Source organism: Pelophylax lessonae (assembly GCF_965119305.1).
Source record: "Pelophylax lessonae genome assembly, chromosome: 12".
Classification (NCBI taxonomy): domain Eukaryota; kingdom Metazoa; phylum Chordata; class Amphibia; order Anura; family Ranidae; genus Pelophylax; species Pelophylax lessonae.
This window is the reverse complement of record NC_138779.1, coordinates 88,591,848-88,618,149: the sequence shown is the minus strand read 5'-3', so window position 1 is coordinate 88,618,149 and position 26,302 is coordinate 88,591,848. Positions and strand designations below refer to the sequence as shown.

Here is a 26,302-nt window from a genome sequence, read left to right as displayed (position 1 = left end):
CGTGGGACCGAAGGAGGAAGAGGATGCAGAAGAGGATCGCGCTGGCTTCAAGCTGCCCATACCTGAGATGGCAGCACTGAAGAATACTTTTTCAAGGTAAGTATTTCTCCTAAAAGGTAAGTGCAACCCGGGACAGATCAGAGGCTAGCCATTGTGGAATGTACTAGCCCTGACTGTCCCGGGGGTATTTTTATTAAAAAAAGTATCCCCTGGGTGGAACTCCGCTTTAAGTATTTTACATATCACTGTTGTAATTACAGCTTATAATTTCATTACATATGGCAAGAGCAAAGCCTTGATTTGGTTTATCCACTAATTAAGTTGTGTGACAGCCTATTATGTTCTCTACCTTTATATTGATTGCACAGCAACTTGGTAAAACCTGCCCTGACAGATTACTCCCAATACAAGAAATATATCCTGATACTGAGCACTCACTAGTAATTAAACTGCGTAATCAATAAACAGGACTGTAGCCAGGTGACAAAGTCTACTGCAAACACACACAAAAAAAAAACACAGATACAGCTCAATGCGGCTTGTTTTACATCATTCATGCCCCACACACATCTGATAATAATTTTAGGGTTTTAGCCTTCGATTCCATAGGACCTTGTCCCAGCACTGTAAACAATACCATACTATATTGCAAGTCATTTCATTTTCTTCTAAATTCTGGTAAACTGAGGTGCTGTATCACATTAAGTATATTGCTAATGTCTACCCTTGTGGTCACAGATATGCACCGAAATACTGAACAACAAGTTAAACCTGTCCCACTTCCCACAGTCTATCTACTGGCACTGTCATAGTAACAAGACTAAAAACTTTACACAGGATACTTCCAAAGTACACTGATATGTACAAATTCAAAAAGACTAAAGTATTGTCTGCCTTCCGAACTATCACAGCATTCAGCTTTCTGCAAAGTTACATTGTAAGCTATGGTGGCCATACACAGTCCAAGTACCAGAACATACTTACTGTACTGATAATGTGGTCAGGTATGAGGCACAAAGGACTACTAGGGCCAACAAACAATTGCTTTGATAGACAGGAGAATTGGTGTAGTCATGAAAAATCTACATTTGCATCTACAATCAGTCATCTTATGATTACTGCAATTTTTCCCAACATGATCTGGAAGCCTGGACCAGGCCAACAAAGATAGGTTACAGTACAATACTTTTTGGTGCCAGGAGTCTGGTGCAGGCAGCATCACTTCAGAACCTTCATGCTATAATACTGAAAACTATTGTAATTATTGTTCCCAACTTACAAAGCATCTTTAAAGTAATATTTAAGGCAGTTTTTTTTTTTTTTAAAGAACAAACATGTCATACTTACCTGCTCTGTGCAATGGTTTTGCACAGAACAGCCCCAATCTTCCTCTTCTCAGGTCCCCATTGGAGCTCCTGGCCCTTCCTTTCTGCTGAGTACCCCATAGCAAGCAGCTTGCTATGGGGCACTTGAGCAGGCTTGCTCTTGAGCCTCTGTTCTGGGTCTATTCACACATGGAGCACAGCTCCGCTCGCCCCCTCTCTCCCCTCATTGGCTCACTGGCTGTGATTGATAGTAGCGGGAGCCAATAGCTTCCGCTGCTGTCTTAGCCAGTGAGGAAGAGACTTGGGAGAGTTGCTGTTCCTGTGCACATCACTAGATTGAGATGGGGCTCAGGTAAGTTTTAGGGGGGCTGATGAACACCGTTTTTGTCTTTAAAACCACTTTAACCACTTCCCGATCAGCATACATATTGTAAATATACGTCCTGATCTGAAAGTGGTTATACAGCTGCAGCCGTGATCCTGGGGCCATTTTTTTCAGCCAGCAAAGGGCTTTACAATAAAAGTGATACAGACAGCTCTACAGCCACCCAATCATTTTTACAGGGCTCAGAAGGGGGGTCCTACACCTGCCCCCTTCCCACCGCAGAGAATTTTGTCACTTCCTGTTTGGGCTGTTTATTAGCTGTTACCGGCTAGTGAAGCAGTCAATCAAACCAATCTCAGTTTGATTGACTGTTTTGGAGGGCAGAGGAGAGATCAGAAGTCTAATAGACCCAGATTTTTCCATAAAAAGAGCCAGTCAATGCCCATGAAATCACAAGGAATGTGGTTCATCCCTTGTGATAGCAATAAAGTTAAATTTAACCACTTGCCTTCTGTGCACTTAAACACCCTTCCCATCCAGGCCAATTTTCAGCTTTCAGTGCTGTCACACTTTGACTGACAATTGCGCGGTCATGCTACACTGTACCCATATTACATTTTTTTCACACAAATAGAGCTTTCTTTTGGTGGTATTTAATCATCTCTGGGTTTTTTATTTTTTACAAAAAAAAAGAAAAAAGACAGAAAATTTTGAAAAAAAAAAAAAGTTTTTCTTATTTTCTGCGAGTAAATTTTGAAAATAAATTTTTCTCCTTCACTGATGTGCGCTGATGAGGCGGCACTGATAGGCTGCACTGATGGGCACTGATGAGGTGGCACTTATGGGCACTGATGAGGTGGCACTTATGGGCACTGATGAGGTGGCACTTATGGGCACTGATGAGGTGGCACTTATGGGCACTGATGAGGTGGCACTTATGGGCACTGATGAGGTGGCACTTATGGGCACTGATGAGGTGGCACTTATGGGCACTGATGAGGTGGCACTAATATGCCGCACTGATGAGCACTGATAGGCGTCTAACTCTATACAGGTAACCTGTGAAAGCTTTTAAAGCATTGCCTGTGGGTAATTTAATGTATCATAGTTTGCCACCATTCCATGGGGGTCCTCAATTTAAAAGCATAACATGTTTAGAATCTATTTACTTGGCATTTCAGCTTTTATATTTTACAAAAAAAAAAAAGGTTTATATTGTTTTTGTGTACAATAAATTCATTAAAGTGTATTTTTTCCTGAAAACGTGCATCTGATAAACCGGTACAAAAATTCCACCATTCTATTCTACAGGGACTTTGCTTTCAGATAATAATGTTTTGGGGTTCCAAGTAATTTTCTAGCAAAAAAATAAATAAAAAATTGCAGATTTTTACATATAAGTGAGAAATTTTGTAATTGGCCTGGCAGGCAAGTGGTTAAAGCTCAACTTTGGGCAAAAAAAATAAATGTTTCTCATGCAGTAGAGCTGTGCCCACAACTGCATGGGTCAACTACTCATCTTGTCTAGGGGATTGGAGAACCGAGTTATAATTACCTAATCCTTTGATCCTCCACGCACAAGCCCAGTCCCTGTGGCTCCTGCTCGCGGTCTAGTATGGTGGAGTGTTCCTGACATCATCAAGCCCACAGACCTGCTCTAGCCGTGAGGACATTAAAAACAGTCCACCGCTGGATCATCGGGGAGCGTCGTTTGTTGGTGGAGTGAAGGATCGGGTGAGTATACAGCCTCCTCCTCTCCCCTGGACAAAGCAGGAGACCCGCACAGTGTTGACACAGCCCCGCTGCACGGGAAATGTTTTGGTTTTTTTTTTTTTTGCATGGAGTGGGGCTTTAAATATAAAGCACCCAGTAACGAATACACCTGTACTTACCCTAATCCTCTTTATGCATACCTAAAAGCAGTTGAGGTCAAGGACCCCCTGGGGCCAGAACCTAAGTATCCTATATCCAACATTATTCCCTCTTACTCAACTGTCTAATGAAATTGCTTCCCCTCCAATGTATCTTCACCTTTATAGCCCCCAGAACAGTAGTTCTCTTGAATCTTGGCTGTGGAGAGGATTAGGCTAATATAGTCTAAATAGAGGTGTATTGATTATAATTAATCCTTTATAAATTTATTTAGTGCTTCGTGTCATAAATCTTGTTTTAAGGTGTGGTCTACCAAAAAAGAATTACATACATACATGTGTATATATATATATATTATATATATATATATATATATATATATATATACACACACACACACACACACACTTTTTTTGACTTGTTTGATCCTATTTTTATGTATAGTTGCTATTTAATTACATAAAATTGGACATATATTATTTTTTCTATGTGCAGTACATTTGAAATAGACCATAATAAAATATAATCTATTATGAGCGCTTTAAGAAAAAAAATATAGCAGTTTTAGGATTGGGGGTATTGACCTTTCATTCGTATGTGTTTCTTACCGGTCTAAAAGTGCGGAGTGTAGTGATGTGTCATTGTTTACTGTTTTTTCCAAGATAACTCCTGGCCACTCCTATATATGTAGCTATAGCACCTCCTACGCGGAGGCACGCATCTCTCGGGTCCCCCACTGGCGCTCTGGGTCCCCATAGCAAGCCCCTTGCTGTGGGGGCACTCCTGTGTGCTCGCTCCCAAGCCGGCTCTCTGTGTCCATAAGACACAGTGAGTGTGGATCAGCCCCGCCCCCCTTCCTGCCTCAGTAGCTGGGATTGACAGCAGCAAGAGCCAATTGCTCCTGCTGCTGCATCTCAGCCAATCAGGAGGGAGAGGTCCAGGAGAGGCTCAGGTCTCATGCACATTGATGGATTGAGATCAGACTTAGGCAGGTATTAGGAGGGGCTGAGGGGGGAGCTGCACATTAAAGGTTTTTTTACCTTCATGCATAGAATGCATGAGGTTAAAACCCTTCAGCCTTTACAACCACTTTAAATCAAAATTATGTTTGCTATTTTCTTAAATAAAAAACAAATGCTCAATAGAAAATTCAGCACTACCGCAATAGGGAATACGTTATTACAAAACCCACAGGTAGTGAAATGTAAAATCAACATATATCTCTTTAAATACTGGTCAACACAAATCATCAGTGCAAGTCTCTTTAAATCAGTGAATGATATCAGTTGAATCCTATGAAGCTAATGTGCTCTAAAACCACAAGGCACTGGTGTTTACTGCATAGTGTCCTACTGGTAAAAAAATAAATAAAACCTCCTTAGTGGATGAAAGGGATCTCTGTATTATAAAAGGGATAAACAACGCCTGGCTGGCTTTGACACGCAGGTTCTCCAGCTTTACCAGCTCTGCTCAGCTCTTATGGAACATAAGAGGAACAAAAGTGCGGACCTCATTGTGTAATATGTAAAGTAATTGCTAGTTTTATTTAAAATAAATGTTACTCAGATAAGGTGTGCCAAGACTGGTTTGTAAAGCAAGAAAGCTCCATGTGGTTTACTGATGTCCTCCCACTAGGCGGGCCCTTGATGAGACCAAGGAGTGTTCCAACCTTGCAACTATTGCTGACTCGAGATATGCATATATTTACAGATTTTAGTGGAATAATTTAAGATGTGTATTAACAAATAAATCGGTGAGCACTATGAAGTCTTTTTATGTTTCTATGTAATTGTATTGTATTGAGTTCACAAGCAGCAGCAGGATGCAATGAAAGAGTAAGATCTAGGGAATCTGTTCCTTAAAGCGTTTGTTACCACAACACTTCATATTCCTAATATGTGCCTGCTGTACCATGTACTTGTATGAGAAAGTATCATGTTCTCCTTGTATTCCTTCCTTTGTGTGAAATCCCTGGTGTTTTTGCCAGTCCCTCTGCTTTCCTATGAAAAACTGACCATACTAGGCAGGAGAGCACAACATGGTCAGTTCTCTAGCTATGCTGAGTGAAGATCTGTCAATGGTGACAGAGTGCCGCTGAAGAGCTTCGTTCTAACGTAAGGATTTAATAATGTGCTAGTATGCAATACACACTAGCACATGACATTATCTTACAGGGTTTTTTTTTTTCTTTTTTCAAAAAAAGGTGCGGTTTACTACCACTTTAAGTCCACAACTGGGCGGGATGCCCCCATTTGGTTTTGGGGCTGTGAATGGGTTTGAAAATAAACCTTGAAAGTGTTATTCTGAAGGAACTGCTACAACCACTCCTTGTACCTAAAGTTAGACGGTGTTCTGTGTTGCTATTTGGCACCTTTGTCCCAGCTCCCATGTGCCAAAAATCTGCCACTGTGGAATGAATAGGGTTTGTGTGTCTAGAGAAGGAACCACTATAACTCCGGCACTGACCAAGTTTCTGTGGCTGTGTCTTTGCAGAAGATGGCCACAGGAACGCAATATACTGTATGCATTCTCGGCAGAAGAGGCGGGTGGTAGGATGTCATCTGGTAATCATGATGAAGTTACTGTATCTCATTCTTCTGAGATTAAGTCCAAATAAGAGGGAAAAAAAATGGATTTTTGTAAGATCTTACCGTAAAATCCTTTTCTCTTAAGCTCATTGACAGACGTAGTCTTCTTGATTCTCAAGAGCTGGGTTATGTTGTCTCCGCAGGAGTAGGACTAGGCAGAAAGACAAAACGTTCTGGCTCCACCTTAGGGGCAGTCCCTGAGGGTATATCCTCCCTCTCTCTGCTACAGGGAATCAGTTCTGTTTAAAGCAGTACAGAGAATTTAACCCAACCCAACTCAATGATAGAGGGGCGGGTACTACGTCTGTCAATGAGCTTAAGAGAAAAGGATTTTACGGTAAGATCTTACAAAAATCCATTTTTCTCTATCGCTCATTGACAGACGTAGTCTTCTTGATTCTCAAGAGCTGGGACATCCAGAAGCAGTGCCACAAATGAGGGGTGGGATTGACAAAATCAAATCCAATCTAGAAGGCCCAACCGGTGCCAAACTAGAAGTTTTAAAGGCTCATTATAAACAAAGAATGAGACTAAAGAAAAAATTTTCCAACGGAAAAAAACCCTCGAGGTAGACCACTGGTCTCCTCAAATTGCGGCCTGCAAAACCTTGCGGCCAAACGAGGCATCAGACGATGCCATTACATCAACTTTATAATGTTTAGAAAAGGTATGCACCGACGACCAGGTAGCCGCCTTGCACACCTGGACCACTGACGCCTGATGGCGAAAGGCCCATGACGCACTAAGTGCCCGAGTGGAGTGCACCTTAACAGGGAACGGGGGCTCCCGACCCTTAATAGAATAAGCCTGCACTACCGTCTGTCTGATCCATCTGGAAATGGTCGCGGCAGATGCAGGCAACCCCTTTTTGGGTCCATCTGGGATCACAAAAAGTGAATCTGTCTTGCGAAACGAGTCTGTCGTTTTCAAGTATACCCTGATCGCCCGGACCACATCCAAGGAGTGTAAAGCAAACTCCCGAGGATGACTGGGCTTAGGACACAGGGAAGGTAATACAATTTCTTCATTTAGATGAAATTCTGAAACCACTTTTGGTAGGAAGGATGGATTCGGACGAAGAACCACCTTATCTCTATGAACCACCAGATATGGTGAACGACAAGATAATGCGGCCAGTTCTGACACCCTGCGTGCAGAAGTAATAGCCACCAAGAAGGCCACCTTCTGGGACAACGTGGGTAGAGGAATCTCCCTAATATCTTCAAAGGGAGGTTTCTGAAGAACCGACAACACTAAATTAAGATCCCAGGGGGGTAACGGCGCGTGCACTGGCGGAGCCAGATGTCGCACCCCCTGGATGAAATTCCGCACCAAGGAATGAGTAGCCAAAGGCTTCTGAAAGAAGATGGCTAATGCTGAGACCTGACCCTTGATAGTACTCAAGGCCAGTTTCTGCTCAACCCCTTGTTGCAGAAAAGCCAATATTCGACTAATCGAATAAGACCGAGGACGGAACCCCAAAGGTTCACACCATGCAATGTAGGACTTCCATGTGCGATGATAAATCTTTCTGGAAGTCGCTTTCCTTGCTTCAACTAGAGTAGGAATAACTGAAGCTGACAAACCTTTGTCCTTCAGCACCTGGGTCTCAATAGCCAGGCCGTTAAAGCCAGCGATCGTAAAGCAGGATGGAAGATCGGTCCCTGAGACAGTAGATCCTCCCTGAGAGGAAGTCTCCACGGGACGTCCGCCACCAGTCTGACCATGTCGGCGTACCAAGCTCGACGAGGCCAGTCCGGAGCTACCAGGATTACTGGAATTCCTTCCTCCTCTATCCTGCGAAGAAGTCTTGGCAGTAACGCGAGAGGAGGGAAGGCATATATTAGCTGGTATTGCCCCCACGGGGCGATCAGTGCGTCTGCGGTTTCTGCTAGAGGATCGCGGGAGCGAGCCACGAATCTCTGAACTTTCCTGTTGAATCGTGATGCCAACAGATCCACATTCGGGGTGCCCCACCGTAGACACAACTGGTGGAAAACGTCTGGATGGAGGGACCATTCCCCCTGATCCAGGGTCTGACGGCTGAGATAATCTGCCTGCCAATTCTCCACCCCCGGAATGAACACCGCAGAGATTGCTGGAACAAATCGTTCCGCCCAGCGAAGAATGCAAGCCACTTCTTTGGCCGCTCGGACACTCTTGGTGCCCCCCTGGTGATTGACATAAGCCACGGCCGTGGCATTGTCCGACTGGATCCGAACCGGGCTGCCCTGGAGCTGCTCGGTCCAGTGAATCAGACAAAGTCTGATCGCTCTCAGTTCCAATACATTTATCGGTAACCTGGATTCTTCCGGGGACCAAAGTCCCTGGACAGATAACTGACCGAGAATTCCTCCCCATCCGGATAGACTGGCATCCGTGGTCACTATCGTCCAATATATTGGCAGAAATGACTTTCCCTGGCTGAGCATCGGAGACCGAAGCCACCAAACCAGAGACTCTCTGGTCTGTTTGCTCAATCGTATCTGATTGTCCAGGGATTCCGGATTCCGATTCCATCTGAGAAGAATCTCTTGCTGAAGAATTCGGGTATGGGACTGGGCAAATGGGACTGCTTCGAATGAAGCCACCATCAACCCCAGAACCCTCAAGCAAGTTCGAAGGGAAGACCAGTTGTTGGACAGTAACAACTGGACTGCTGATTGAATCTTTCGGAGTTTCCCTACCGGAAGAAAAACTCTTGTCCTGACTGTGTCTAGGATTAGACCCAGATATTCGAGCCTCTGGGTGGGAACCAGAAATGACTTTTGCTGGTTCACCAGCCACCCGAATTCCTGTAAAGAAATCATAGTAATTTCTATGTTTTGTAGCAAGGTCTGAGGAGACTCTGCATGAAGCAGAAGATCGTCTAGGTAACCAAGAATCGATATACCTCTTTGGCGCAGAAGTGCCAACATTGGGGCCAACACCTTTGTGAAGACCCGCGGAGCCGTGGCGAGACCGAAAGGTAACGCCACAAACTGATAGTGGTTCTCCTCTACGGAAAAGCGTAGAAACCGCTGATGTCCTGCGAAAATGGGAATGTGAAGATAGGCGTCCTTGATGTCTATGGACGCTAGGACATCCCCTGGATGCAGGAAGGCTGCTACCGTGCGAATGGACTCCATTCTGAATCTTCTTATGTTGACGAAAGAATTGAGTGCTCTTAAGTCCAGAATTGGACGTACTTTGCCCTCTTTCCTGGGTATTGTAAACAGGTTTGAATAAAACCCTTGAAACCGTTCTGTCCAAGGAACGTGGACTACCACTCCTTGTTGTAGTAGATCTGTGACTGCTCTCCGCAGATCTTCTAAACGATCTAAGGATAGTCGGATATTGGAAGGGAAGAATCGCGCCGGTGGGAGAGATCGAAACTCGATCTTGTACCCTGACCTTATGACTTCGCAAACCCATTTGTCCGGGATTCTGGAAAGCCATGGATCCGGGAACCGGCGAAGACGTCCCCCCACCCCAGTTATGGGTGGGGGTGCACCTTCAGGCTTTGGATGGTTTATCTTCAGGTCTGGAGGGGGCGGGCTTTTGCTTGCCCGACCAACGACCCCTGACGCCTCCTGCAGGAGCTTTGGAGGACTTAGTTTTTTCACCCGCTGGACGAAAAAACCTCTTGTGAGCAGAAAAAGAAGGCCCTCGTCTTTGACGAGTTCCTCTACCTTTAAAATTTTGCGGTAAAAAGGTGCTCTTTCCACCGGTGAGATCCTTAATGATCTCATCTAAGTTGGCTCCAAATAGACGCTCTCCTGAAAAGGGGATATTAGCCAATGCTTTTTTGGAACCTTGGTCGGCTAACCAACCTTTTAGCCACAGTGTACGCCTGAGAACCACTGCTGAGACTGATGCTCGCGCCATTAATGGAGTGGCGTCTAACGCCGCATCACACACAAACTGTAACCCCTGTATCATTTGTTCCAACAAATCTGATACCGCCTGAGGGACCTCTTCTAAGTCCCGGCGTAACCACTTGGTCCATTCAGTTACAGCCTGCGAAACCAGACCAATAGCTATTATAGGTCTGAAAGCTGATCCAATCAAGGAAAACATGGTGCGAGACATAGCTTCTATCTTACGATCCACTGGATCTTTAAAAGACGGAGCGTCTTCTAAAGGAATAACCGTGGCTTTATTCAATCTAGCAATTGGTGAATCCACCACAGGTGGTTCTGTCCATTTCTTAATAAGGGTTTCCTCAAACGGATAACGCCTGTCAATGCGTTTAGAAATAGTAAAAGTGCGTTTTGGCAGACGCCATTCTTCTTCGATTGGATTGCCAAAACATTTGGGCAATGGAAAAATCTTTGCCACTTTGATGCGTTTTTTAGTCCCAAAAGGGATTTCAGTTTCAGCTATTTCCGATGGAATACCCTGTAACCTTAAGGTCTCTTGAACAGATACAATGAGTGCGTTTACCAACGCTTCCTCTCGGGCTATGGCGGATGCCGAAACATCCTCCTCACTGTCTGAAGAGACAGGACCCGAGACACCAATACCAGATGAAGTACCTGCAACTGCAGAAATAGGCTCAGAGTCTGAATCCGAGGTTTCAGATAATAAGGGGTTAGGCGGGGGTCGCTTTCTTGCGCCCTGTCCCTGACAAGCCACTTCCACCCGGGACACAAAAGTTTCCATAATAGCTGACAATGATTCAATTGTCAATGGGGTGCTGGAGGATCCCGCAGACCCCTCGAGGGGATCCGGAGGAGATACATGAGTGGCAGGGTCCATGTTAATACAGGACACCTTTGCCAGCAAAACAAAAAAACTTTTTTTTTTTTTTTTTGTGTGTCTCCCCCTAGCGCAATAGCGCCCCTCAGAGTACCTGCTTCTCGATCCCAGAGAGAGAGAGAGGGACCCCCAAGGCTCACCAACCGATGCAGTGAAGTTTCCAACCAACTGCAGTCAGCGTCTGTCTTACACAGACTGGAAGGAGCTGTTTGCTTTTCCCGGGTAGAAGGCGTGGCTCCGCCCCCTGTGTACGCCTTCCGGCGTTCCCAGCCCTCCACGAGGTAGCTGGGCTCACAAAACATGGCCGCCCCCATAGAAGAGACATAAGACTCCAAAAACATGGCGGCCAGCGTGACCTGAGGACATACATGCATTCGGTCTACGGCAAAATGGCGGCGGACCGCCGATATCGTCTTCCCCGCACATCCACCTGCACTCTGCTAAGAGGTGATATATGGATCTACAGAGATACACTACACATAAGGTAGGATTATACCTCCTATGTCTGCTGTAATGTTACAGTCTGCTGGGTAGAGTGTTAGCTCTTGAACCAAGTCCACTTCCCACAAACACATGCTGTATTACAAGGGGGACTTGTAAGTATCAGATATATACTGACCATATATGGAGGGGCCCATAATACATACTGCCTCATAATGAGGAAAAAAGGGAACGTTTACTCACCATACCGAACCGACAGGCACCCTCTCTTCACAATACCCTCTCCACCGGGGTGGGGGTTTGTGGACGCCTCGACTCTCTGGTACCTGGCGTCCAAGCGAGACTTTTAACTCGCAAAGTTAGTCCCTTCACTGGGACTCCGTCGCGGCCAACCCAGCGCGGAGCTCTGGTCTGCACGCGCTCGTAGGCAGAAACCGGGGTGACCACTGGATCTCAACATCCAGCCCGTCGCCCGGCCCCGCATACTTACTTGAATATGTCGCGGCCGACCAAGCGCAATGCCATGGTCTGCGCGCGCTCGTAGGCCGGCTGGGGTGACCACAAGTGTCGCCCAGTCCGGCATTTTTGCTTGAAGATCTCACAGGAAAAAAACACTGGAGAAAACTACCTAAAAAATGTCTTTTTCTTAAAGAAAAAAAGTCTTGCCAGGACCAAAAGATCCCAGCAAGGAACTTAGGTCCTTACTCCTGACTAGACAGAAAAAAACTGATTCCCTGTAGCAGAGAGAGGGAGGATATACCCTCAGGGACTGCCCCTAAGGTGGAGCCAGAACGTTTTGTCTTTCTGCCTAGTCCTACTCCTGCGGAGACAACATAACCCAGCTCTTGAGAATCAAGAAGACTACGTCTGTCAATGAGCGATAGAGAAACACAAAATTTAAATAAAGTAAACACCCAACTCTCTGCTCACTAAACCACATAATGTGTCATGACCTGCAGATAGTGTTCTTACAGCTAGGAACTAGAATCATGTACAGGAAACCCTCTCCTACCTTACCCATAATGCTGGGCCATAAAAAGGTATCAGCTTTGTTCCTCATGAGCATACCCCTGAAAAGGTCTTCAGGGTCTTGGAACCATACAAATGGATCACGACCATGACCTGTATAGTACCCTGCAACTAACTTCACTTGGCACTTCATGCCAAGGTAAGCACTGCACTTAAAACCAGTGCCAGATGCAGACATTACAGGCTTGTGGGGTCTGGGTATGGTCCCTGAGGAACACACAGAGGGTAACTGATCAGGAAGCTAGGTAGTACAAAGCAATAAGCAGTCAGGCAGACTAAAAAAAAATGTATTGGTTGAAAAAGAAAAATACTTTTACAAAGAAGAATGGGTCTGCCACCTATTGACACTAGTAAAAAAAAAACTGAAGCCTTACGAAGTGGGTGGGGTTATATGGGTATCCTCTAGGGGCGACCATAGCAAATGTTTTTGCTAATGTCCGATCACCTGAAGGTAGCAGCATAAAACCCATGGTCTATGAATACCAGTCCTGTGTCCTGTATGGTTTGTAAAAACCTTTAGTGACTGCCTTATATTTGCATTAACCCCCCTGGCAGTATTCCCGAGTGTGGCTCGGGGTTAACTTTCAGTACCAAAAGCGATAACACCGAGCCACACTCGGGATTACCCCGCAATGTTATTCACCTTCCCTGCGATCCCCCACCGTCCTCACGGTCTCTCCCCGCTCTGTGCACGGCCGATTCCCGGCACTTGCCTTCTGGTTCCCTCCCTGCGAGCGTTGCGACGCAGGGGGGGGTGGAACCGGCGGCAAATTCAAAAGTGTAAATACACAAAATAGCATGATACAAAGCTGTGATCCTAATGGATTACACTGTATCAATGCCATTTCACCACAGGAATGCACCTGGTGACTTTTCCAGTGCCCTGCCTGTGCTTTTCCAGTGCTTTGTGCCTGGAAAATTATAAACGACCACGGCGTCCAAAAAGCGCTTTTAGACGAACTGGAAAACAGCGACAGCGAAACTGAGTTACTTGAAGAACTGAGCGATAGCGATTCCTGGGAAATTTCGTCATTAGGTACGGAAAGTGACAACAGCGACGATTCTGATGCCTCTTTCTGGCACATAGCTTGCTGAATTTGGGAAGTATATCAAATGATTATTCAGAATTTCCAACAGAGCTATGTGTCAGAAAGAGACATCAGAATCATCGCTGTCATCACTTTCAGTACCTGATGACAAATTTTCCCACGAATCACTATCGCTCAGTTCTTCAAGTAACTCAGTTTCGCTGTCGCTGTTTTCCAGTTCGTCTAAAAGCGCTTTTGTGCAAAAATAATGCTTTTTGGACGCCATGGTCATTCTCAATTTTCCAGGCACAAAGAACTGGAAAAGCACAGGCAGGGCACTGTGAAAGTCACCAGGTGAAATCTTGTGGTGAAATGGCATGATACAGTGTAATCCGTCATTTGTGTATTTTCATTTTTGAATTTGCCGCTGGTTCCGTCGCAACGCACGCAGGGAAGGGAACCGGAAGACAGGTGCCAGCATTGGCCGAGCACAGAGCGGGAGGACAGCGGAAGGATGGCAGGGGATTGCAGGGGAAGGTGAGTTTTAAAATGTAAAACAACAGATTTCCATGCAAAAGAATGTACCACTTTTAGCAAAGAAATCCTGACATAATCAGACCGCCAGGGAGGTTAAAGTGGTATTAAACCTAAAACCAAAATTGTTATATAAATTGCAGCTTACCTATAAAGTATATGTGGTGGCTGCATTCGTTTTCTTTTTTTTTTTTAGCCCTTTTCCCTCTGTTTTCACCTGGTGATCTGGCCAGTAACACACCTCCTGTATTACAGTGCATTCACTCTGAATGAAGGAGCACAGGGGCACATTTGGACAGCAGCATTGTCAGTCTGGGGGAAGGGGAGTGTTAGAAGTATAGCCTCAATACTAGCAGATTTAGATACACTAACAAATTAAAGCCAAACTCCAGCTAACACTTTATAGGCAGTTAAAGCAAACAGATTTTTCCTTTCCGGATAAAGGTTTTACATAAAACAAATGCAGCAATCATATCAAGAATTGGTAAGCCGCAACATAACAAATGTTTGCTTTTGGGTTTAATGTTGCTTTAAACCACTCCCACTGTTCTTAGTAACGGCCATCCTATTACTCTTTACAAATTTGGTGAGCATTCACAATGCACTGGCTTTATGCCTGCTTGGTCTAAGAACTGCCCTTGCTGCATCTGCAGACAGAGGCATGTATCTCAGACTTGTTTGAATTAGTGTATACCCGGTCACTCCTCTCCAGTGACTGTTTTCCTCCAGGCTGCTTTCCCATCTCTGCCCATGGACATGCCTTATCCATCCCCAAACACAAGGATTTAAAAAAATGTAACCTACAACAGGCTACTGTGTCACAGTATCACCACCATTTTTTTTCTCTGTGTTGGCACTGATTAACTTCTAAAGCTAGAGGAACATATGCGCATTATGAAAGTTCCACTTTGAAGGAGAAATAAAAATACAGATTTTAGAAGACTGTTTTACTGGATGCACAAATTAAATCGAAGGACTATGCAAGCAGCTAACTGCACAACTGAAATACAAAGGAACTGTATTACCTGCCAAAGAATTTGCAATTCTGGGCAGCCAGTTTTTTGATCCAGATACTCCTGCTAGACAGCACATTCAGGTTCTGAATCTCAGCTGCAGCATAAGTTCAGCTTTGTCAATTACACCCAAACTGCTGACCAGATACTGAAGGGGCAGCAGAAACGCAATGTTACATCCTCCTGCCTAAAGCTCCTGTCAGCTAATTCAATGTCTGCACATGTTCACTGCAGCTAAGTCTGACTGGCTTCTAGTACTGACCCTCCCTCTCCTGCTAAGCAGGGGATCATAGTAATAAAATATGAATATACATTTGTTTTCACATATTGGCTATATATATATATATTAGGGCTGAACGATATTCAATGTAAAATCGAATATCGTGCTGCGGGCGTGGGCGTTAGTCACATCGCCGGATCATGCGATATTGGGGACTCTCAGTGAAGGTACAAGAATACAGCCCGACATCCGTCCCACATATTAAGTCCGTCCTGCAGCTCTCCTGACTGAGTGGTGAGCAGCGGCACAGGGAAACAATCACGCGTGCCTGCACACCCGATTGGTTCGCTGTGCCGCTACTCACGACGTGATTGGTTCACTGTGCTGTGGGGCGGAAGTGTATTGTGGGGACTGGGAGTGTGCTTCCGGTGCGAAGGAGCTGCCTGGTGGAGAGGACTACAACTCCCAGCGTTACCCCCACTTCCCGCGTTTCCGTCTGCCCCCAGCCAGAGAGATTCCCCCTCCCTCCGGGAGAACCGACTTCACAGCCCGATCATGAGGGAGCGCACGTGGACCGAGGCTGCAAAGAAGGTACCAAATACGGAGGGGAGGCGACTGTACCATGTACACCAGGAAGAGGCGGGTATAAATATCGCAATATATATCGTTGGGGTAAAAATATTGCACTGTGATTTTTTCCCCAATATCGTGCAGCCCTAATATATATATATATATATATATACACACATACATACATACATACACACACACACACACACACACACACACACACACACACACACACACATACATACATACATATATATATATATATATATATATATCTTTAGCCTCAACAGAAATGATCACTACTTACCATTAGAAAAATCCATGTTGGGATCAACAGGATTACAGCAGCAGCGCTGGTGTAAAACTGAAGCTCAGGGGGTCTGTATATAAAAAAACAAGATTATAAACCAAGAAAATAATGCCTAATGTACAAACACATGAAGAAGGATAAAGTGAGAATGTTTCTCATATAAAACAGATATTTGCTATAAATTGCTAAATGATAGCTGAAGACTGAATGGTTGCAGTAGCTACAACAGAAACTTTTATCCACTATGTTCACATGGGACCACTTTTGGCAGAAAGGACAATAGACAGTAGATTAAAATCTTTTTGTTGTGATAATTTGATTAGAATAGATAACTTAAAGTGTCACTAAACCCACATAATAAAAAAAAAATAAAACCTGATCAGTAAATGCTGTATCACATGCTGTTCAAACTCACTCAATGAGATTAGTTTTCTGTATTCTGCAAAAAAACCTGGTTGATCCTTCTGCTCTTTATCTCCACCTTCTTGTTCATGTCCCCAATTCAGCTAGGGATTTTGCAGAGCTGTGGTGGAAGCTCTTCACATGCTCAGTTTTCAGTAAGTTTCCTCCCTATCACATCTGAGCAGTCCATGTCACTATAGAGTCAAACATGTGTGTTGTGCATATACACAATGCTAAATGACAGCCCACTCCGTCCCTCCTCCATGGCCACTAACCAGCTAAGCACAATGAGGGTGAAATATTACATGTAGTTTGATAGAGGCTTCACCTCTCTCTAAAGCCTCGTACACACAAACAGATTATCGGACGAATATTCGTCCATTTTTTTGTTGCATGCTAGGCTCAAATCGAAAGTGAAGAGGTTACTCAACATATGAAAATTTCATATGACAGAATACAACTTCACAAGTAATGTAATGTGTTGAAGTGTTTTGTATGTATTCTTCAGTTTTCGATCAAGCGTAGTCTTGCTCTTACGATTTCTTTTCTGTACATTTTCTGTTCAGTACATTCAATAACGTCTACAGACGTGATGAATGTCATTCTAAAGTACTTCAAAATTTTGTCTGCTTTTAACATTCAATTTTAGTGTGAATGTAATTTCCCAAACAAAAACCATATATATATATATATATATATATATATATATATATATATACTGTTAGAAATGTGTTTATTCAAGAAAAAATGTCATCCTACTCCTTTTCTTAAACATTCTTATCACTATTGTCGAAACTAAATGTCGATCTGACTCTATAATTAGAAAATCAAATAAATTCTCAGAAAACAAAAAATTCTACTAGTGTATGGTCTGCTTAGCTTTAGCAAGATATGCTTTGGAGAAAGACAGACAGACAGACCTCCCAGTTTTTTGCTACACTGATTATGGTGCATAACTGACATATTAAGGGTCATCTTTCTAGTTAGAAAGCTCTAAAACTGCATGCATCAAAGCATAACTCAAAATCACTAAAGATCACTAAAGTACTGTATATTTTTTAAAATGGAAACTACACTAGATAAGCACTGTTTCTCTGAAAATAAAAATAAAAGTGTCCCCCCACCCCTGAAACTTCAGGCCAGCAAATCACTTAAAATGGGCACATCAATCCTTCCTAAACTGCTGGAGCCAGTAGCAAATGGTAAGAAAACCTGACCCACTAGTTGCATAATTTGTTAATGCTGTGCCTCATTCTGCTATATCGTCAATCTAACCATACTTCCTGTTACCGGATTTAAGCTAGAATCAAACCCACCCTTCTTGGCAAATGCCTATGGTAGGGGCACCCCTAAGAGCAAGCAGCTGCTCTCACCTGATCCCACACACCTAACCACACATCTCCTTAAGGAAGTACGTTAGTATTTCCTTTAGCAGATGTACCTATAAAACAAAGATAAAATACTCAGACGTGTGCATGCCGGTGTCTGCTGTTTTCATAATATTTAACAGAAAATTCCCTGTTGAATGTTGTGATAATCTGCATTACCCATCATCTATTTGGGAAAAACATACAAGTCAAAAAAACATTTTATACTTACGACAATTTGTACTTATCCCCACTGAGAAGCTTCTTTGAAAAGACGTTCTGCAAACTGAAATAAAATGTAATAATTTTCTTTATTTAAGAGGCAAACGGTAATCGCTTTGTCCATTTAATGCCAATTTGATCAAATAATACCTCTGCAGCCCATTACAAACAATATCCTGATTTTAAATGAGTGTTCCTTTAAAGGAAACCTGGCAAGGCACACATATGGGAACTGCCACTGTTTTTAAATAACAAAAGTTAAAGTCCTCCTTCTGTGCCCTCTTCTGTCCCTGATCCAGCTAGATATTGACTGTGCAACTATATAAGCCCTGCACAATTGCTGGTCAATATGTTACTGGCCAGGCCCACTCATGCACTCCTATTAATATCTATATGGATCGGGGACAGGTGAGTATAAGCCTGGAAGAGCTGTACAAATAGCAGGGCAAGGGTTTTTTTTTCTTCCGGAGGGGGGGGGGGGGGGGGTGTTCAAATTCAAAGGGCAACAACATTTAACATGAAGTTGTCGTTTTAGCACCAAAATACTTATAATGGGGTATTTCACTGTCTGATACACACCAATCAGCCAATACTTAATAATCACCCACCCTAAAGCATGGTACACACACAGCTAGGTTTTTTTTCCATTCCAATTCATTTTTTTAAATTTCATTCCTCCGCTGAGCTGTTGTGTTCTGACAGGGGGACTGCCCCACTGTCAGAATATACCAGTCAGCTCTCGCAGCCATTGGCTGCTGCGGGCTGATCGGATGCTAGTTTTCCAGCATGCCCATTAAGCCAGCTTCTGTTGGGCGGGCTGCTGGTTTATTTCACTGCCACTGTGAGAGATACAAGTTATCACCTGATTTCATTGTGGTAGAGGGCCACCTATATGCACAGGATTATTACTTGAAGTACACCTTGTTTGAACCTTTGATTACATCACTTCACTACTTCATCACTGGTTTTTTTCTCATCACTCATTTTTTGAAGTTGAAGAAGCCAGCGTCTTCATTTATTTGAGAGACTTTATTTATATCACCAATTTTATTTGGTTATCTGCACTTGAATTATTTATTTCATTTGTACCCGATTCATTTTAGGTCATAATGTTATGGCTGATTGTTGTATAAATAATATAAGATAAATTGTCAATCCAAAGGAAGCGGAAATTTCTCTATGAATAATTTTCTCAGAGAAGGGTACTACAATGATCTTACCAGTCCATGATGTTTGTAGATAAGGCTGCAGAGAAGCCAAGAACATTAAAACTAATTTCGGTTGCAGTGCAAAGTGCAAGACCACCCATCACTGGCAGAAGGGACAGATGCACCATCATTCCTGCAAGATAAGAACATTAACATTGTAAGGAAATGAGGATTAAAAACAAACCAAAATCTTGCCACAACCCAGCAAAAGAAGCTGTAGCTTTCATGAAGTTATTTACTTTCTGTAGCCAGCCGTGATGCTGGCTAAATCCTAATCACTGTTGGTTTCCCTTATCACCAAAAAAGCCCAAATCAGAGCTTGCAATTGTACAAGAACCACCGTACCACTGCCACCCATGTACTGAGGCATAGAAACAAGGCTCCACAGCACGAAAACACATGACAAAAGCCTGCAGTGTAATCCAGAAGCTTTTAAAGCCTGATGACAATGGCTTAAATGGATTGTGTAAATCTCAAATAAAAGAAATCCATAATAAGTGGCCCATCCATGGGTGATCCCTTTCTTAGTTGCCTGCCTTTAAGTTAATTCTCTGGTTTCAATACTTTTTAAGTGACTGGCTCAGAACATGATTGCAGAAAAGCCAGACTTCCTAGTTTTCATACTTTTTTCGGTTATTGTGTCAGAGTAGTAAAGTCAGAGAGTCAGCAAGAAAGCTTGGCAGGTGGCAATTTAGGGAGAGTTCAGCAATAGCAGCACTCTACATCTCTCAAGAGCTTTCCTTTTAAAGGATACCTGTACTTTCATAGAAAGAACAATTCTCTTTTTTCACCTTAAAAGGAGAAGTACAGCAAATGCTTGTTTGGTTGTACTTCTCCTGTGGATCACAGGAGTGCAGTTCGTTCTGCACTCCTGTAACCTGTTTTCAGTGGACAGTGGGTTGAATACCACTGTCGGCTGACATCACAGGCAAGATCGTGACAATGAAGTCGGGATCTGCCCACATGCCTGGACCGGCACTCGGGATCTGCCAACATGCCTGGACCGGCACCCGGCTCAGGCTCTCAGCGAGCCACTGAGAGCTTAAGCCGGCCACTCCAGCCCCCTCCACAGCTCAGTGCTCCAGTGAGTGTGGAGGGCAGAGCAGAGAGCTGGTGACTGTCAGTCACCAGCTCTCTGCTCAGGGAGCGCTGAGAACTGAGTGATTGGCAGGGTTTGATCGCTCGGTTCTCAGTGTTAGAGCCAGTGGAGGGGCCGATGCTGCATCCACCTAGGTAAGTATGATTCAGAAACAAAAACCCCATATTTCGATTTTAACCTCTCAGACTTAAGCTAAACCCTGCTTGCCCACCTGGGACATATACTTGCCTGAATCAGACGACTGCAGGCATATTCTTTCTCATGACTGCACTGGAGCACTAAAACCCCATCAAGTTCTATGTGGCTATTTTCCAAGTGGTATCAGATTAGCTTATAGAAACCTATGGGGTTCTTTTGCACAGATATGGCAAATGGAAAGAACACATTGGCTGAAGGTGCTAAAGAGTCCTGCGGACTGCGCTTGTCCAATACAGTATAGTATGTATCAAAGACAGGCAAGGGAGGAAGGGATAGTTTGGGCAAGGGGTACAAAGAATAACTGTACTTTCTACAAAAGTGCAGGTAGTCTTTAAAATCCTTTCAAAAGTCCTTTTGGTTTTTGTACGACGAAGATGAAATATATGGTATACAGTAAAAGTAATCATGTACTCACCAGTGTACTCTCCCAGTATCAGCCTGGACATTATAACTGTAAAAATAGGTGCTGAACTTTTAACAGTTTCTGCAAAAGACACAGCTACATTCTTCAAGCTGACAAGACCTAGGACCACAGTGGAAAATCTGGAAAAAAAAATGGAGCATGATGGCAAATCTCAAACTAAAACAATGCAGTTTAGGGAGTAGATGTCATAACTTAAACAAGTAAATGCTAATATATGACTTTATCCCAGGAATAAACAACAGCGTGCAATCAGCTTTCTTCCAGGACAAAAAGAGCACAGTAATTGAACAGAACAGTGAGGTCCTAGGATAGGGATGCCAACTTCTGAAAGTCACTAAGAGCAGGTAGGGGTCTAAAATTTTAAGTTGCTATAAGTGGAAGTTCAACCAAAAACTTTAACACCAAATCTACTCTTAGCCACAGTCTAAAACGAATCGATCTATTGCTGTAAAGACAAAAATAAATAAAATCGTTATACGTACCTTTTCTGAAGCCAATCCAGTTCGGTCTCCAGCAGCAGATGCTGTGGGCAGGAGAGAACTGACAACGGCTATGAAGCTTCTATTGTCGGCTGCATCTCCTGCCCATTCCCACACACTGAAGCCACCACTGACAGCTCAGCTCTGGACCGGACTGTGGCGGCTACAGAATAGGTAAGTATAGCTCTGTAAAAAACTATTTTTACTTAGGAAGAATGGAAGGGTTTGCGCTAGAACCTGGATTATCTTACTGTTATGAAAGTAATAGTAATGTTTGGCTAGGACATCTGGATTTTGGACAGGCGCCTTCTTCACGCCAATAGATTTTCACCGTTAGGCTCGGTTCACACTGCCCGTTAGGCTCGGTTCACATCTTTACATTACATTTTGAGGGTAATTATAGTGCGAATTCACAGTGCAATTTTTGTGTCAAGCAGAATTTGAATGTGAATTTGATGCAAATTTGTGAGGGGATTGGTCACAGCTGCAATTTTATATCTGGTCACTAGAAGCCAAAAAATTGGATTTTTGACGTACCATAAAATCCATTTCTCTGATGTTCATTGACAGACACAGCTTCAGATCTTCATAGCCGTTGGGTTATGCTGCCCCCTACAGGAGTAGGACACTAGGCAGACAAAAAGTCTGGCTATACCCATGGGCAGTCCCAGGGAATATACCCCCTCTCTCTGCTATAGGCACCTCAGCTTAAGTAGTGTTAGAAGAATTACAACTCCACAAAGGGGTGGGTGCTGTGTCGATCAATGAACATCAGAGAAATGGATTTTACGAAAAGTCAAAAATCCAATTTTTGCTTTCGTTCATTGACGGACACAGCTTCAGATCTTCATATCCATTGGGATGTCCCAAAGCAGTGTTTAACATGAGGGGTGGGAAGAGCAAAAAAATTCCCAAGGCTAAAAAGTAGTCAACCAGGCAACAAGAGCTCAACCAAAACAACTGGAGCCCATATGAATAAAAACATTGTGGCCAAAAGAAGCATCCGCAGACGCTAAAACATCTACTTTAAGTAACTTTGAGAAAGTGTGCACCAACGACCAAGGGGCCGCCTTGCAAACCTGCGTCACTGATGCCTAATGACGGAAAGCCCAGGAGGCACTAAGCGCCCGTGTAGAGTGCACCTTAACCGGGAAAGGAGGAACCTCACCCTTAATGGAAAAGGCCTGAATCACTGTCTGTCTGATCCATCTGGAAATGGTCGCAGAGGAAGCGGACAACCCTTTACGAGGTCCATCCTTCCTGAAAGACTCCGTAGCTGCCAGGTACACTCTAATTGCCTGGACCACATCCAAGGCATGCAGGGCAATTTCCTTTGGGTTTGTTTAGGCCTGGGACAAAGGGAAGGCAACACAATGTCTTCATTCAATTGAAAATCAGAGACAACCTTTGGAAGGAACGACGGACAGGGGCAAAGAACCCCCTAACCTCAGTGAATCACCAGGTAAGGTGAACGACCGGATAATGCCGCCAGTTCTGACACCCTGCGTGCAGAGGTGATAGCCACCAAAAAGGCCACCTTCTGGGACAGCGTAAGCAGGGGAATCTCCCAAAGATTCTCAAAGGGAGGATTCTGGAGGACCGAAAGCACCAAATTGAGGTCCCAAGGTGGCAACGGAGCCTGCACTGGAGGAACCAAAATGTCAGACACCCTTAAGAAAGGTACGAACCAGTGAGTGAATGGCCAAAGGTCATTGGAAGAAGACCGCCAAAGCCGACACCTGGCCCTTGATGGTACTCAAGGCCAACTTCTGTTCAACCTCCCATTGAAGGAAGGTCAAGATCCGAGCACCTGAGAAGGAGCAAGGATGAACCCCATCACGCAATGTACGTCTTCCACGTACGATGGTAGATCCTCCTAGAAGTACATTTCCTAGCTTTTAACAGTGTGGGAATCACCAACTCAATTAAACCTCTATCCTTCAGCACCTGGCATTCAACAGCCAAACTGTCAAAGCCAGCGACTGTAAAGCAGGATGGAAGATCGGTCCTTGGGACAGCAGATCCTCCCTGAGAGGAAGCTTCCAAGAAACGTTGGCTTCCAGCCACACCAGATCGGCGTACCAAGCCCAGTGAGGCCAGCCCGGAGCCACCAAGATTACCCGAATCCCCTCTGCTTCGATCCTGCGTAGAAGTCTGCAACTGTGCAAACTGAACCCCCTCGAAGGTAGACACCATCAGACCCAGCACCTGCATGCAAGTCCGGAGGGATGACCATCATTTGGACAGAAGGAGACGAAGTGCAGCCTGCAATTTCTGGAGTTTGTCCAGAGGAAGGAGCACTCTGGCTAAGGCCGAGTCCAGAGTCAGGCCCAGATAGTCCAGCTTTGTGGACGGAACCAGGACAGACTTCTGAAAATTCAGAATCCAGCCAAGCTCCTGCAGAGTTCCTATTTTGATCTCCAGGTTTTCCACCTGAGCAGAAGGAGACTCTGCTCGCAGAAGGAGATCGTCAAAAGGAGCCCAGTACCGCGATCCCCCATTGGCGTAGCAAAGCTAGCAATGGGGCTAACACTTTTGTGAAGATGGGAGGAGCAGAGGAGAGACCAATGGGTAACGCCACAAAGTGATATTGCTCCTTTCCCACAGCAAAGCAGAGGAAGTGCTGGTGACTGGCATATATTGGAATGTGAAGGTAAGCATCCTTGATGTCCATAGAGGCGAGAAAATCCCCTTGATGCAGGGATGCTACCACTGCGCGAATGGACTCTATTCAGACTCTTTAGCAGTTCAGCGCCATGAGGTGCAGGATTTGATGCACCTTGCCTTCCTTCCTGGGAACTGAAAACAGGTTTGAGTAAAAACCCTGAAAACGTTCCGAAGTCAGAACTGGAATAATCACCCCTTGATGTAACAGGTCTTGTATAGCCCCAAACAGACCCTGTAAGTGGACTTGGGACAGGCGCAAGTTGGAAGGAAAGAACCTTGCCAGGGGACAAGAGCGAAACATGATCTTGTAGCTGGTTTGAATGACTTCATGGACCTACCTGTCTTGCACTAGGAAAATCCAAGGGTCTGGAAATCAGCGAAGAAGTCCTCCCACCCCCGATACGGGGGAGGGCCCACCTTCATGCTTAAGGAGCCATGCCCACGGGTCTGGAGAAGCCCGCTCTTGGCTTGCCAGACCAGGTTCGTTTGGATCCTCCAGGGGAGGCCCTGAAAGGCTTCGAGCCCTTGTCAGTCGACCCGGAGGGACAAAAAAAACCACAAATTTTTATGTGCCAAAAAGGAAAGCCCACGTCTACGACAAGGTTCCTTGACCTTAGTAGCCTGAGGAAAAAAGGTACTCTTCCCCCCCTGTGAGACCTTTTATGAGGTCATCCAGGGTAGCTCCAAACAGGCGATCTCCTTGAAAGGGAAGATCAGTAAAGGCCTTTTTAAAAGTCTGGTCCACAAACCAGCATTCGAGCCAAAAAGACATGCCGAAGGACCGCTGTCAAAACAGAGAGCCACTAGGGGAGCCGCATCCAAAGAGGCATCACAGACAAACTGCACCCCCTTGACCAGCTGGTCCGCACGCTCAGAAAAGGCAGGGGGGAGTTGTTCTCCCTCCAGGTCACAGCGTAAAATGTTTAGCCCACTCAGTCAGAGTTTGCGACACCAGGGCAATGGTGAATACTGGCCTCATTGCCGAACAAGCCTCCGCCTTCCTGTCAGCCGGATCCTTAAAGGCCAGAGACTCTTCAAACGGAATTATGGTTGCCTTGTTTAATCTGGAAACTGGAAGGTCCACCACTGGATTAACAGTCCACTTCTTAAGAAGGGACTCCTCATATGGGTAACACCTAGTAAAGAGCTTAGGGATCCCACAGGGACGCTTTCATGTCAAAATAGGCCGGGAAAGGGAACACCTTTACAGGTCTGGATGGCTTGTAAGTGCCAAAGGGAACATGCGCCCCTGTCGAAGCTGCATCCTCCATCTCCAAGGTCTCACACACAGATACAATCAAGTGCTTCCACCAGCACCTTTTCGTGCACGGTTGCAGATGTGGAGGAATCATCCTCACTAAAAAAGGATTCAGAGCATGTGGTTGCACACCCAGCAGGGTTACCCACGTCCGCGGCGGCCAAGTCAGATTAAGGATCTGATGAGACAGATGAGGCAGGGGGGTGCTTTTTGCTAGCCCATCGCCCGAAGACCACTTCCACCCGGGACACAAAGAACTCCAGGACTGACGTCAGTGCAACGATAGATGGTTGGGACCCCCCAACCTCATAGAGGGGATCAGGTGGGGAGATGTGCTCCAAGACTCCATGAGTCACCAGTGGGACCCCACAAAAAGTGCAAAACACTGCAAGGGACAACCCCCACATCGCTGGCAGCACCACCCAGTCGCCAGGCACAAGCACCACCAGAATGATCCTCAGCTGAGAGGGAAAGAACCCCACCAGACTAACCACCCAGCAGAAACAGGCACCCGCAGCCACCAGAATAATCTGCACTGCACGCGCGGCGATCAGGAACTGAAAAGGGTTCAGGAATCAGCACCAGGGGATGAGGAGGGGCTCCCGCTGCTGAAATTACCGCAAACCACTGCAAAATGCCCACCGGACTAAACAAACATGGCCACCGTGTATAGAAAAACACAGGCTACCCCCACCCCAGGAGGTGGATCAGACCACCCAAACAACCCCAATATATGTGGAGGGGGGATGTGGAACAGATGACAAGGGGGAGTGCCTGATAGGAAGGAGGGGAACCTGGGGGTCCGACTGTCCCAAGGAGGGGGCCACGTCCACCCCAAAACCCTCCAGGGGGAGAGGGGGGACAGCTACTCACTATACCAGGAACCAGGTGGGCGCCGCTCCAGAAAGAACCCTTCTTTATCGAAATGGGGGGTGTTGGCCAGGAGGAGCGCTGCGACTCAGGCCAAGACCCGGTTGCATCCG

The 26,302-nt window shown here is 45.0% G+C and overlaps 1 protein-coding gene across 2 annotated transcripts in view; it reads right to left on the bottom strand.

The window, feature by feature from the left end:
- Positions 1 to 26,302, bottom strand: part of SLC35E2B (solute carrier family 35 member E2B) — a 114,870-nt gene that overhangs the window by 12,005 nt on the left and 76,563 nt on the right. For both annotated transcript variants that reach the window (XM_082274113.1, XM_082274114.1), the window contains exons 4-7: positions 20,907 to 21,034; positions 19,207 to 19,327; positions 17,997 to 18,050; positions 15,993 to 16,065 (exon numbers count right to left, since the gene is read on the bottom strand). In XM_082274113.1, coding sequence (XP_082130239.1) covers positions 15,993 to 16,065; positions 17,997 to 18,050; positions 19,207 to 19,327; positions 20,907 to 21,034 — 376 coding nt within the window. The remainder of the gene's footprint in view (positions 1 to 15,992; positions 16,066 to 17,996; positions 18,051 to 19,206; positions 19,328 to 20,906; positions 21,035 to 26,302) is intronic.